The sequence below is a fragment of the Monodelphis domestica genome, chromosome 3 (genome assembly GCF_027887165.1).
Source record: "Monodelphis domestica isolate mMonDom1 chromosome 3, mMonDom1.pri, whole genome shotgun sequence".
Lineage (NCBI taxonomy): Eukaryota > Metazoa > Chordata > Mammalia > Didelphimorphia > Didelphidae > Monodelphis > Monodelphis domestica.
Window position 1 is genome coordinate 88644828 of NC_077229.1, and position 13538 is coordinate 88658365.

The 13538-nt window shown below is 33.7% G+C and overlaps 1 protein-coding gene across 7 annotated transcripts in view; it reads right to left on the reverse strand.

Moving 5' to 3' along the window:
* ZFR2 (zinc finger RNA binding protein 2) overlaps positions 1–13538 on the reverse strand; it is a 120720-nt gene that overhangs the window by 13176 nt on the left and 94006 nt on the right. For all 7 annotated transcript variants that reach the window (XM_056822418.1, XM_056822420.1, XM_016432082.2 and 4 more), the window contains 2 exons: positions 7827–7968; positions 673–761 (listed from right to left, as the gene is read on the reverse strand). In XM_056822418.1, coding sequence (XP_056678396.1) covers positions 673–761; positions 7827–7968 — 231 coding nt within the window. The remainder of the gene's footprint in view (positions 1–672; positions 762–7826; positions 7969–13538) is intronic.

A 13538-nucleotide genomic window follows, 5' to 3' on the forward strand; every position in this document is an offset into this window, starting at 1 on the left:
TCTTTGTCATGTACTTTTACCTTTATACCACACTGTTTTCCTAAATAGGAGATCCCTGAAAGTGCTTTTACAAAAATAAGACTCATTTCTTAATGCATGAGACTGTAAAATAAATCTAAATTCAAACCTAGCATTAAAAATGGGCATTTCTGAAATTCCTAATTTCCATGCTGCTTTAGGCTGCTATAGAATTTCAGAGATGAAAGGGATACTAGAAGTACTGAGTCCAAACCCTTCCTTTCATAAATGAAGAAACTGAGGCCCAGAGAAGGTATGGGACAAACAAATCCAGCAAGTCTATAACAGCTATTATAAATAGTACCCAGGCAATGTTTGAAGACTTCCAGTGATGGGGAAGTCATGACTTCCAATGGCTGGACATTCTACTTTTAGAGAAAATATCTAGCTAATTTTATTAGGATGACATTTATACATTAAGCCAAAATATGCCTGCACATAATTTCATCTTGTTCTATAGGCTCAGGCAAACAAGGCTAATCACTATTCCAAATAATAACTCCAGTATTTGATGAAATATAATACTCTGGAGAGGATCTTATGGGGCCAATCACCCAGTATCAACTCCCTCTCTTTTCTTTCTTCTTTTGTGCAGAAATAAAAATTTTCAAATTAACCTATTCAATGTTCACATCTAACTGGAAAGCACTTTACCTGGAACCACTTGGCATGGCGAAGGGCAGCCAGAGACTCTAAACATTTTTGTTGACTCAAGACATCTACAGGATCAGTTTGAGACTCTTCTGTTTTTCATAAAAGAAAAATGAAAACAAAATCAGGTTCTAGCAGAAGTATTTTTAGAAGAAAGGTGACAATTTCCGTCTTTACTACAAACTTTCTCCAGACTAATTCCTTAGTTTAGGCCTCAAGTTGCTGATCCATAAAATAGTATTAAAGTCTTATGCAGATGACTAAATGTAGTATGGAGGTAACCCTATGTTCTTGAAGCCTATACCATTATTGCACAACCTGCCAGCATGCCTGACAGGATCTAAATATAGTCTGAGCAAATGACTATCTATGTTCTGCCAGAACCAGCCTAGTAAAATGAAAAGAAGTTCATCATGAGTAGGCTGGCCACTTGAAGATGATTTCTTTGGTCCTGGAAACCCATGAAACAAAAAACAAAACCAAATATTAGATCTCATTTCTGTGTAGCCCACTTCCACTTCTGGCTTCAGTAAGAAACAAAAGTCTTGTAGACTATCCAAAAGCCTCATATCTCTATACATTATGAACACTTTCTTTAAGAAGATAGCTGGGAGGATATAGACATGACAAGCATCAAATACCACAATATATTAAGTTAATTACACTTTAACAGCTAGGAAATAACTGATCACTGATGTGACAGTCATTTCAGGGTCATACATTTGAGTACAGACAGACCAAAAACTGAAGATCATTGATCTAGAACTAAATCTCAGAGACTAGGTAGTCCAAAGCACTTATTTTACAAACAATAACCTGGTGAAAAATAGAACAAATAAAAAAGGCCCTATCTTCAAGAAGCTTCTAATATTGAGCTGAGATGGGGCTAGGAAATGGCAAAAATAGAATATAGAAAGCCAAATACAAAATAATTTGAGTAGAAAGGAAGCATTAACAACCAAGGAGATCAAGAAAAGTTTACTGTAGAAGTTCCTGAACTGAGATTTAAAGGTAATTCAGAAGTCTGATAGGTAGAGAAAAGTAGAGAGAACATTTTAAGCAGGGCATAACAACATTAAAACCCCCCTAACCTAAAAAAGGTTGGTAGGGCTCAGTCTGAATTTAAAAACACACACACAAAATTTTTGAGGAAATCGTTTCACTACACTTAGCTATTTATAGTATAGGATCCTATGAGCATAACAGAATAGAGAAGAATCATTTGTAAAGGATGCTAATATTTGCAAATGCTGCCACTAGTGATTTTCCTGTTTGTTGACCTTTACTGTTCTGTGGCTAAATAGTTTCTTGAACTACAAATTAATCAAGTTAGCTACCTCCTTTTTAGGAGGATTAGGAGAAGAGTAGATAGGTACAAATGGAAATCATCCAAATACTTTTAAATCCAAATATGCTAAATGAGCGGTCAGACAATGTGGTTCTAACATTTTGTCCAATACAAAAACCTATCTTATCTAGTCAGTTCACAAGATGACTGCTGAATCAAACAGTTGGCTTCATAAGAAACTTTTTATAGGTTGACTTCACAGGAAATGATGCCAAATGATTCCAAATCTACAGTCCATCAATAATAGTAACTGATATTCATGGAATTGTATAAAGTTCATATTTTAGAATAATTATCTCATTTGAACATAACAGTAGCCTAACAAGGTAAATACTGCATTTGTTACTAGGGAGAGAACCTAGTAAAAGGACTGAATCTGTGATTTCACCAAAAGAGGGAACTCTGGATGAGGAAAACTCTACCAATGCAGGTTGGCATCATTTACGTAGCTTGGTTTTAAAGAGCTGTCTAGCAGAGGTGTCTAATTCAAACAGAAACAGATCACCAGAACAACATACTGACTAGGAAACTATAAATAAGCATTATCTATGTCTTACTATGTTTTTACTTACTTTGTTAAAACATTTCCCAAATACATTTTTAAAGCCTTATCTTGTCTCAGAATTGATACTAAGTATCTGTTCCAAAGCAGACAAGCAATAAAGGCTAGGCAACTAGTGTCAAATGATTTGCCCTGGGTCACATAGCTAGGACATGTTTGAGGCCAAATTTGAACCCAGGATCTCCACTCTCTAGGCCTTCCTCTCTATCCACTGAGCCACCTAGCTGCCCCCAATTACATTTATTTTCTTTAATTAATGAATTAATTTATTTAGTCAAATTAGAACATTTAGAACCAATTAGAACATATGGTTACAAGAATCATATCCTTCCCTCCCTTCCCTCCCCCCACCCTTCCCATAGCTAACGCACAATTCCACTGGGTTTTACATGTGTCCTTGATCAAAACCTATTCCCATGTTGTTGATGTTTGCACTAGGATGTTCCTTTAGGGTCTGTATCCCCAATCATATCCCACCAACCCATTTAATCAAGAAGTTGTTTTTCTTTGGTGTTTTTACTCCCACAGTTTTTCCTCTGATTGTGGATAGTGGTTTTTCTCATAGATCTCTCCAGGTTGTTCAGGATCACTGCATTGCCACTAATGGAGTAGTCCACTGCATTTGATTATGCCACAGTGTATAGGTCTCTGTGTACAATTTTCTCCTGGTTCTGCTCCTTTCGCTCTGCATCAGTTCCTGGAGGTCATCCCAATTACATTTAAATATCATTCTGACAAACTTGGGAGTTTTGCAGGACTTGAGTTTGAAATGTCTAGAGAATAATGCAAGGGTCACAGAGGCAAGATTTTAATGTATTCTTCACAGTTTCAAGACCAGTTCTATATCTCTACTGTAGGCTGCTTTTCTATCCTGTTATAGGCATCATTATTTATATTTTTAAAATGACAGGTTGAAAGAAATGAAAGAATCTGTCCATGGTCACACAGCTATTAAGTTTTAAAGGAAGGAGTCAAACCCAGGTCTTTATAACTATTAGCAAGACTTTTAGGTAAATTCTAACTAAAGCAACTACAATGGGAATTCAATGGAGGGTTTTAAAAATGGACTGATATCTATTGATATATTTTAAAATGAATTTATATCACATTCACTTCCAAATATTATGCCATTCCTGGAGAATCATCCCTTACCACAAGATATAAAAGAGAAGGGGGGGATAATTTAATAAAACTAGCAGGTATATCAACCATGTCTGGCAGTGAGTGTAATATTCCATATCCACAGGCCTATACTACTGCAATAAAGTAAGATACAATTTCTCTTCTCTTCTCTTCTTGCAGGTGACATAGTCATTATATTATTACACAGTTCTACTTTTCTTTTGTTTTCTCTTTTCATCTTTTCATGGATGTAGTTATTGGGCATATTTTTTCTTGGTTTTTGACTACTTTATTTTTAATCATTTAATCCACGTCTTCTTACATTTCTTCTGTAATCTTCATAAGTCCAAAAGATGTAAGTTCAAAAATAAAATAAAATAAAAATAAAAAAGAATGGGATTCAATTCTGCTTACTAGTTATTAGATCTTAAGACAAGTTATCACCTCTCTTGGTCTCACCTTCTCCATTTTAAGTAGACTAAAGAATCTCTAATATCCCTTCCAGTTATAATAACACAAAATCCTGTGATAATCACATGACAACAAGACCAATTTGTTCAGGACAAAAATACAAACTCCTAGAAATCTAAGTTTCAAACTCATCTTGGTTTTCAGTTGCCTATAGATGTTCTTTGGCAAATGAGACTATATTCTCACATAAATAACATTTTACACCTAACCATCAGATGCCACTGCCATTAATAGCTACAGCACAGTCTATTATAGATGGGTTATTTCTTCACTGGGAACAATACAATCTTCTCTAACAAAACTCTCTAACAAAATATAGCAAGATGATGTGGGGCAAGAGGATCATTAGGGTTATTGATTTACAAGTGGTGAATATTAGAGAGTATCAAATTCAATCTTCTCATTTTATATATGACAAAACTGAGGCACAGAGAAATTAAATAACTTGCGTAGGATCACACTAGAATCAGTCCTATATTTGAGGTGGGATCTGAATCTTCCTGATTCCAAATCCAGTGATTTATCCACTGTGCCATATTAATAGTTTTTTTTTTTAAATACTGCAGGTATTAGTATTTTTGCAGAACTCTTTCCCCTTTGTAATATAAAGGAAAAAGAACAGAGTTTTATGAAGCTCTAATCCTTTTGAATATGGTACCAAAATTAATAACATATATTTATATAGTTACTTATGGTTGAATGAATGATTGAAGAAAACAATCTTCCAGGATGTTACTGCTAACAAAAGAAAAAGGCCAGAAGGAAGTTTTTAGCAACTACTAGCTTATTAGCCAATCTCCTCATTTCTATAAAGTCTTCATGAGAATGGTCTATATGTATAATCAGGCTATCTTTGATGAACATATGAAAAGCAAATACAGTCAATTTTTCACAGTTGTATTCTATAGCAGACCAAATCTTCAACTGCATAAATGATTGAAAGGGGCAAAATGTACTTTGCACAAAGATCCCATTTGGCTTATTGCTTATTGCAAATATTTTACTTAGTAGAAAAAAATTCAGCCTTAAAAATGTTTTCCAAAATTTTATCTCTCATGTATATGCATAAATTGTATAGGATTTCCTGATAAATGCAACCATAGATAAAACTTTATTCCATTTTTTCTCTATAATTCCAAGCATAGCATTATATAATGTGATATGTGCTCTCCAAAGTTGTCTGTTGCCATCAAGGGAGATTTTCAGGCCAAAATAAAAAAAGAATGGGGTTCTTTATAACTAATAAGGCCTTCTAGAAATGTCTTATTTTATTGTATCACTGAAAACTGCAACACTTATCAGAACTCTACCTGACAATCCAGGCAGGAAAACACCATAAATGAGGAGTCTATTTGTTTAGACTGTGTTATATAGTTAAAGGACTAATTTTAAAATTAACTAAATTTAAAATTAACTAAAATAACTAAAATAACCTAATTGAGAGAGTGTCTCTGTAAAAGATATCAATTGGCAAATGGACAATAAACTGGGCCTGGAACTGAGAAGGCAGTCAAAGACTAGCTTACTTTTGAGGAATAGCACAACACTTTCAAAGATATTAAAGCTAATTCCTAAAACACAAACACCTCTCTTTTTATTTATTTTTGGGGTTGGGTTTTCCTTTTATTTTTAATTTTTTAGGTCCATATTCTCTCCTACTTGACATTCTCCTCATTGAAAAATCAAGAAAAACAAACTCATCACAAACATGGATAATCAAGTGAAACAAATTCCCCTGTTGGGCATATCCAGAAAAAAAAAATTGTACAAACTGCCTGAGTCCAACAGCTCTCTTATTTTTACATTGCTGTTATTTTTATATAAATTGTCCTCCTGGTTCTACTCATTTCATTCTAAATCAGTTTGTTCAAGTCTTCCTAGGTTTCTCTGAAATCAATCATCCCCTTCATCAATTCTTACAGTTTAAAAGTATTCTATCATATTCATTTATCATTCTTCAATTAATGGACACTCCCTCAGTTTCCAATTCTTTTGTTACTACAAAAAGAGCTGCAATAAATATTTTTATAAATGAGTTCTTTTCCTCTTTCTTTGATCTCTTTGGGGATAGATCTAGTATTGCTAGGTCATAAAGCATGAGCTGTCTTATAGATTTGGGGGCATAGTTCCAAATCGTTTTCTAGAATGGCTGAAGCAGTTCATAGCTCCATCAGCAATAAAGTCATTTTTAACATCAACATTCTTTTGTGTTCCAGCATGGTTGTGAATCATGAAATATCACAATTTCTAAAGGATCAAAACTGCATGCACAGTAAACAAAAAAGCACCAAAAGAATATACATAATTACTGTGACAATACTCAATTTTAATTAGAAATAAAACAGTATAAACACTGAACAGCATTGGTACTAACTTATAAAACAAACTTTTTTTAACAAACAGAAGAGTATAAATAGAAATATAAAGAGTATAATATATACTAATGCATTAGTATATACTAATTATTATAATCATATAATTATACATATATAATTATAATATAATCATATCTTATAATCATATAATAATTAGTATATACTAATATACTATAATAATAAATATAAAGAGTATAAGGCTATATGTACTATCAGTTGCAACCACTCATTATTTTGCTTCACAATTTTGGAGGATTGTATATACTATGAGATGTATATAATTGGGAGAGACTGAAGATCTATGTAATGTATTTAAACAAAGTTTATCAATAAAAATTTAAAACTTTTTTAAAAGCATCAGAATGATAAGTATCCCAAAGAGCAATGGGAAGGTGGTACACTACACAGAAATAGTCAAAAGCATATTCCTAATAACAAAGTACCGTACAAAATGTTATGCAGAAAGCATGTTAGGAGAAGGCAGAAGTTTAGCCAGAAAACAAAATAACATTTGGGGGGCTCGAGAATGCCACACCAATACCCACATAATTTCAAAATTCCTGAAGGATGCCTTCCAGCATCTTATATGTCTTATCTTCACTCCCCTTTGAAATATTCACGGAAGGATGTGGACAATAAATGTTTTCATGCTTTTTCATAAAAGGCATGAATATATAGCAATCGGCACCACTGGAGGGAGTATCTCACTCCTAAGAATACAGATCCATTAATACAGTGAAGTACTATGTGCTTTCCTCATAAAGTATTATTCCCATTTTACAGATGAGGAAACTCAGGTTGAATGAAGTTAAATAATTTGTCCAAGTTCAACCAGGCAATAAGCAGTGGAGCTGGAACTCAAACTCAAGTCTTCTGACTCCAGCAGTTCTTTCCACTATGCCATATTTCTTTCCTACAATGAAAATACTTTCATTGGGCACATTGGGCAGAGTAAATATAATCCACATATTTATAACACTTTAAAATATACAAAGTACTTTCCTCACAAAAGTCTTCTGAAATAGTACAAATGTTAGTTAGTATTCCCATTTAACAGATGTGAAGTGAGACTCAAATTGAGTGACTTATCCAGGATCACCTAGCTAAAAAGTTTCAGAATGAGGATTCAAACCCAGAAATACAATTTAATATCTCATTCAGGTCCATATTTAATTAATTAATACCACAATACCTCTCAACATACTGAAATAGTTACATAATAAAGAATTTTAAGGGAAAGATGGCGTGATTTTCATGAATGAAATAGAATATGCCTCACCTTTGTCTGTGGAAGTCTCTTCTCGCATCAGGGGTGATGTGACAGAAACTGTAACCTGCATTTTTGGTTCCTTGCATGAGGCAATAACTATATTTGCTTCTTCTGTGTCAGATGAAACCTCATACTTATCCTCGGTTACTGTCTATAAGTTTGAAATAAAACATAAGAAGACTGTCTTATCCCACCAGAAAGACTCAGTATTCACAACACCAATGCTATCATCACAACATGCAATTACATAGAAGAGCTGGAATATACAATGTCAAACCTGACAAGGCCCTGAGAACACAGAGCATCAGAGCTGAAGTGGCACCCACTTACTTTACAAAAGGAAAGAAAGCACCTCTTTTTCATCATTCTTAAAAGCCTCAGTCCCCTGTGACTCTCTATCAGTAATACTGTACTCTGATCATCTCCTATTCTGTTTTCTTCTTTGTTCATCCCTTTTTCATCATTGCCTCAAAGAACCACTTCTTCCAACTTTCTCCCCAACAATAACCCAAGGTGCCAAGGCCTCCATGGAGACTGTATTCTCTATTTCTAAGTGAGTCCAAATTTAAAATAGTTTGTGCCTTGTCTCAGGATTTCATCAAATGAGGGATATCAAATAGTCACTGAAAGGTCAAAATATTCCATGACTTTAGTGATATAGACATATGTCCATTAAAAGGTTGACTATGACAATCCCTCCTACCCTCCAAAATTATTTTGTGTCTTCATATAAATTTGGAACATTTAAATGACAAAGGAGTTGATAATGTGTGAGGATGACAGAAAATCAGTCTTGGAAGAGACTCATTAATAATGGCAAATATTACTGGAAAACCAGAATGTTTCTTTTTAACTTTATTGAACTCATGAATCTGCCACTGATCTATCCATAATTTTTCACATTGTCAGCCACTTCTTTCTTCTGGCTAAAACTCTCTTTCTTTGGCTTTCATGACATTGGATTTTTAGTTGTCTTCACCTTTCCTTCTCAGCCTCTCTTGTTGGGGTATCATCCTTTTTCTATCCACTAAACCAAAGCACTATCCTCTGCCTTTTTCTCCTTTTTCCTGGTGATTTAGTTATAATCCCCATACAAATTATTCCTAAATCCAGTCCTGCTATTCCTCCTGAATCCCAATCTTGCATTATCTGCCAGACATCTCCACCTCCATGTCTTGAAGACATCCCCGACTCCAACATTTCCAAAATGGAATTCATTATACTATGTATTTTTCTTAAACTGATTCTCCCAATTACATGTTTCTTTTGAGGGAAAAACCATTCTTACAGTCAACTAGGCTCGCAATCTCTGAGTCTTCCTGAACTCTTCATGCTACTTCAATAACCATATCCAATTAGTTGCCAAGTCTTATAAATTCTACTTTAACAACATCCCCTTTCTTTCCACACATCAGCATCTTAATTTAAGTCCTCATCATTTCTCACCTGACTATTGCAATAGCTTCCTAAAAATGGTATCCCTAATTCCATTTCCCCCCTCTACAATCCATCCTGTACATAGTTGACAAACCTAAAACATGGATATGACTATCACTATCCTACCCCCAAATTTTCAGTATTTCCTTATGTCTAATCTAAATACAATTTTCAATCTGATGTTTCAAATTCTCTATAATCTAGCTCATATCTATTAGTTACTTCATATTAGATTACTTTATGCTTTTCCAAGCAGATTAGAACTGTTCCCTGTAAATGACATTCCATCTCCTGCTTCCATGTGTTTTCCACAAATGGTACTCCATATTTGAAATGCACTTCCTCTTCCTTTATCAGCTTCCTAACTTCTTTCAGAATACAGTTTAGGTACCATCTCCTATATAAGGCTTTTCCTAATCCCTTCAAATATTAGTGACCTCTCTTCCTCTTGAAATTATAAATGCTTTTTTTTATTATTGACAATTAAGGTGGTATATTGGAGTATACTTGGATTCAGAAAGACCCAAGTTCCAATGCTCCTTCAGACATGTAACTAGCTAAATGACCCTTGGCAAGTCATTTAATTTCTCTCAGCCTTAGTTTCTTCATCAATAAAAAGGGATTAATAATGGTACTTACCTCATGAGGTTGTTGTATAAGCTGAAATTACAAAAAGCATTCTGCAAACCTTAAAGTGTTTATACGTATAAAGTTTACTTATTATTTATCTGTGTACATGTTGTATCTCTGCCCCCTCATCACTAAATGGAAGATAAGCTTCTTGAAGAGATTGGTTCATTTTCCTCATTCACTCCCACCACAAATCGAATCTCTTGCCAAGTCTTATAGTTTCTACCTTCACATTTTCTTACGTGTCCCCTTCTTTCTACTCACACAGCTACCAGTCTATTATAGGCTTTCATTACTTTTTGCCTGGATTACTGCAATAGCTTTCTGTCATTCTCCCTACATTGAGTCTCTCTCCTCTTTCTACTTCATTCTTCATTTATTTGCCAAAATGATCTTCCTAATGCATTGAGCTTCCATAGCAAATATTATTTGTACCATTCACCTGGCACTTATTAAAAATAATTCCCTTCATTAAAAGTCTTCTCCAATGCCTTACCCTGGGATAAAGATATTAAATCCTTTTCTTAAAAAAAAGTTTTACTAAGGGTATCTTTTGCTTTTTATACTTCATTATTTTATAATATTCCCTCTCTCAAATTATTTCCTCAAACACATGTGACCACAACCCTATTCATTTAACTCCAGTGGTTTCTTATTACTTTAAGGATAAACACAATTAATTTGGTGAGGCTTTTTGGGTAATTAAATGCAATTTTGTTTTCTAAACAAAGAACTATTTTCTTTCCCTCCAAACTCACCACTTTTGGGAAAGGAAAAAACCACCAGAACCCCTGAAATAAAAATGTACAGTTAAAAAAAATAAATTCCCCCCACTGACCATGTCCCAAAAATGTCTCAATTTACACTTTTAGTCCATTGCCTATCAGGAGGTAGGCAGACAGGTTCATCACAAGTTCTCAGGAATCATGGTTTTTCATTGTATTGATCAGAGTTCCTAAAATTTTCAAAGTTGATTGTCTTCACAATATTGCTGTATAAATTGTTCTCCTAGTTCCACTTTCGTCATTCTATAGAAGTTCATAAAAGTCTAATTTTCTTTGAAACCAAATCCTTCATCACTTCTTATAGCACAACAGTATTCCATTCACATTCAAATACCATAGTTTATTCAATTCCTCAATTAATGGATATCCCCTCAGTTTCCATTCCTTTGCTAACATAACTGCAATATTTTGGTACATACATGTTCTTTTCCTTTAATCTCTTTCAGGTATAAACCTGGTAGTGGTATCACTGAGCCAAAGGATATGCACAGTACAATAGTTTTGGGGGCATAGTGGCAAACTACCTTCCAGAATGTCTGGACCACTTTACAACTCCACAATAAAGTCATTAATCTACTTGTTTTCTTACAGTTTCTTTAGCATCTTTTTTGGTCAACTTTGCCATTCAGATGGGTAGGAGATGGATCTTGAGATTTATTTTAATTTGCATTTCTCAATTAGTGATTTAAAACATTTTTCATATGGTTATTGATAGTTTGGACTTCCTACTTTGAAAACTGTATGTTTATAACTTCTTACCTCTACCAATTGAGGGTTGACTCATAAAAAATCTATTAGTTCCCTATAAACCTTAAATATGAGATCCTTATTAGAGAAACTTGCTACAAATATATTTGCTCCTTACCAACTTCTCTTCTAATTTTAACTTCATTTGAAAATTTGAAAACTTTAATTTTATGCAATCAAGATTGTCCATTTTACCTTCTGTGACCCTCTCTATTCCTTGTTTTGTCATGAACTCTTCTCCTATCCACAGATCTGATAGGTACTACCTTCCTAATGATGCTCTTATTTAAGGTATTCCTTATGTCTAAGTCATGTACTCATTTGAAACTTACCTAGAAATATTGATCTCTAACTAATTTCTATCAGATTGCTTTACAGTTTCACCAAATTTTTCTCTAATAGTATTTGCTCCAAACTTCCTCTATCTTGCTAATGATATCTGTGAATTTATTCTAAATGCTGCTTCTAACTTCAGTTAACTGATTCTCTGGGGTTCTCTAAGTAAATTTATTGTGTCACCTGCAAAAAGCAATATTTTTTCTGTTTATGTTTTTCCTCAATTTATTGTTTCTTGTCTACTTGCTATCGTTATCATTTATAGCACTATATTGAAGAGTAGTAGTAACAAATGACACACTTGGCTTTATGCTCAATTTTAATGTTAAGGCCCCTAGTTTATGTTGGTTACAGATAATGGTTGTTCTTGGTTTTAGATACCAATTATCATTTTAAGGAAAGCTCCATTTATTTCTAAGTTTTCTGGTTTTTGTTTTTTTAAAGAGTAATGGCTGTTGCATCTTAAAAGCTTTTTTTTACTTCTAGAGATGTAATTATCTGACTTTTTGACTTATTGATATGATCTATTATACTTATAGTTTTATGAATATGCAACAAACCCAGTATTTTTTGGTATCAAGACAACCCAGCAATAACATATAATTTTGTGTTATATTGTATAGTCACTTCGTTAGTATTTAATTTAAAATTTGTGAATTGATATTAATCAGAAACATTGATTTATAGTTTTCTCTGTTTTGACTGTCTCTGGCCCAAGTATCAAGATCATACTTGTTTCACTCAAGAAATTTGGTTAGGACCCTTTATTTTCCTTCTTTTCCAGTTTATATATTGGAATTCATTATCCTCTATAATTTACTTATAATAAATTCACTTATATCCATCCTGTCATGTTTATTTCCCCTTTGGCAGTTTCTTTATGATTTGTTCAATTTATTCTTCTAAGATAGAAGCAAGTCTTCTATTTCTTCTTCTAATCTAGGTATTGTCTTATTTTTGTAAATATTCTTTGATTTAATTTAGATTTTCAGTTTTATTGGCATATAATGAAGCAAAATTTAGTTTCTAATAATTTCTTTATTTCTTCACTAGTTGTGAATTCAACCTTTCATTTCTGGTACTGGATCAATATACAGCTTAGGGCCCATGACTAGAAAGCAATCCAGAGTTTCCAAATCAAAGAAAAAAAATACTGCTAGTACTCAGAAATTAAGAATTTAAGTACCAAGGAGCCATGGGATGAGACAGGACAAAACAGGAAAGAAGGGATCACACACAGTTTAGCAGCCACCACCATAAGAGAACAGAGAATTTGGAGTATAATACTCTTGAAAGTAAAGGATATAGAATTTTAGCAAAGAATAACTTATCCAATGCAACTGAATACTCAGTACATAGCTTAGAATGTTACCCTTAGGCACAAGTCTACTCCAGTCTGGTCCTGATTTGTGACCCAGAACGGGATAGTAAACCACAGGGCTGCCAAGTAGTACCTGTTCCTGCATTCTTCTCAAGGTTGAAGTCTTCCTATATAGGTCTGGGACTTCTTCTTGATGTTTCCCCCTTGGATTTCCTGATTAGGATTCAGTCTGTTTTCTTGATCTTTCTGGAGTTGTGTTAGGGAAATTTGGCTGTACTGTTTCCTATTATTCTAACATCTTGACTCTACCAACTGATTAGTTTTCAAAATCCTTCACAACTTTACTCAAATCTATAGGTTCAGATTTCTTTATATATTATTACATTGCCATTCCAGCCTCTTGCCACCTCCCTACTCTGATTCATCCAAACTGGTATCCTCATTATTCTTCACATATCTGTTAGC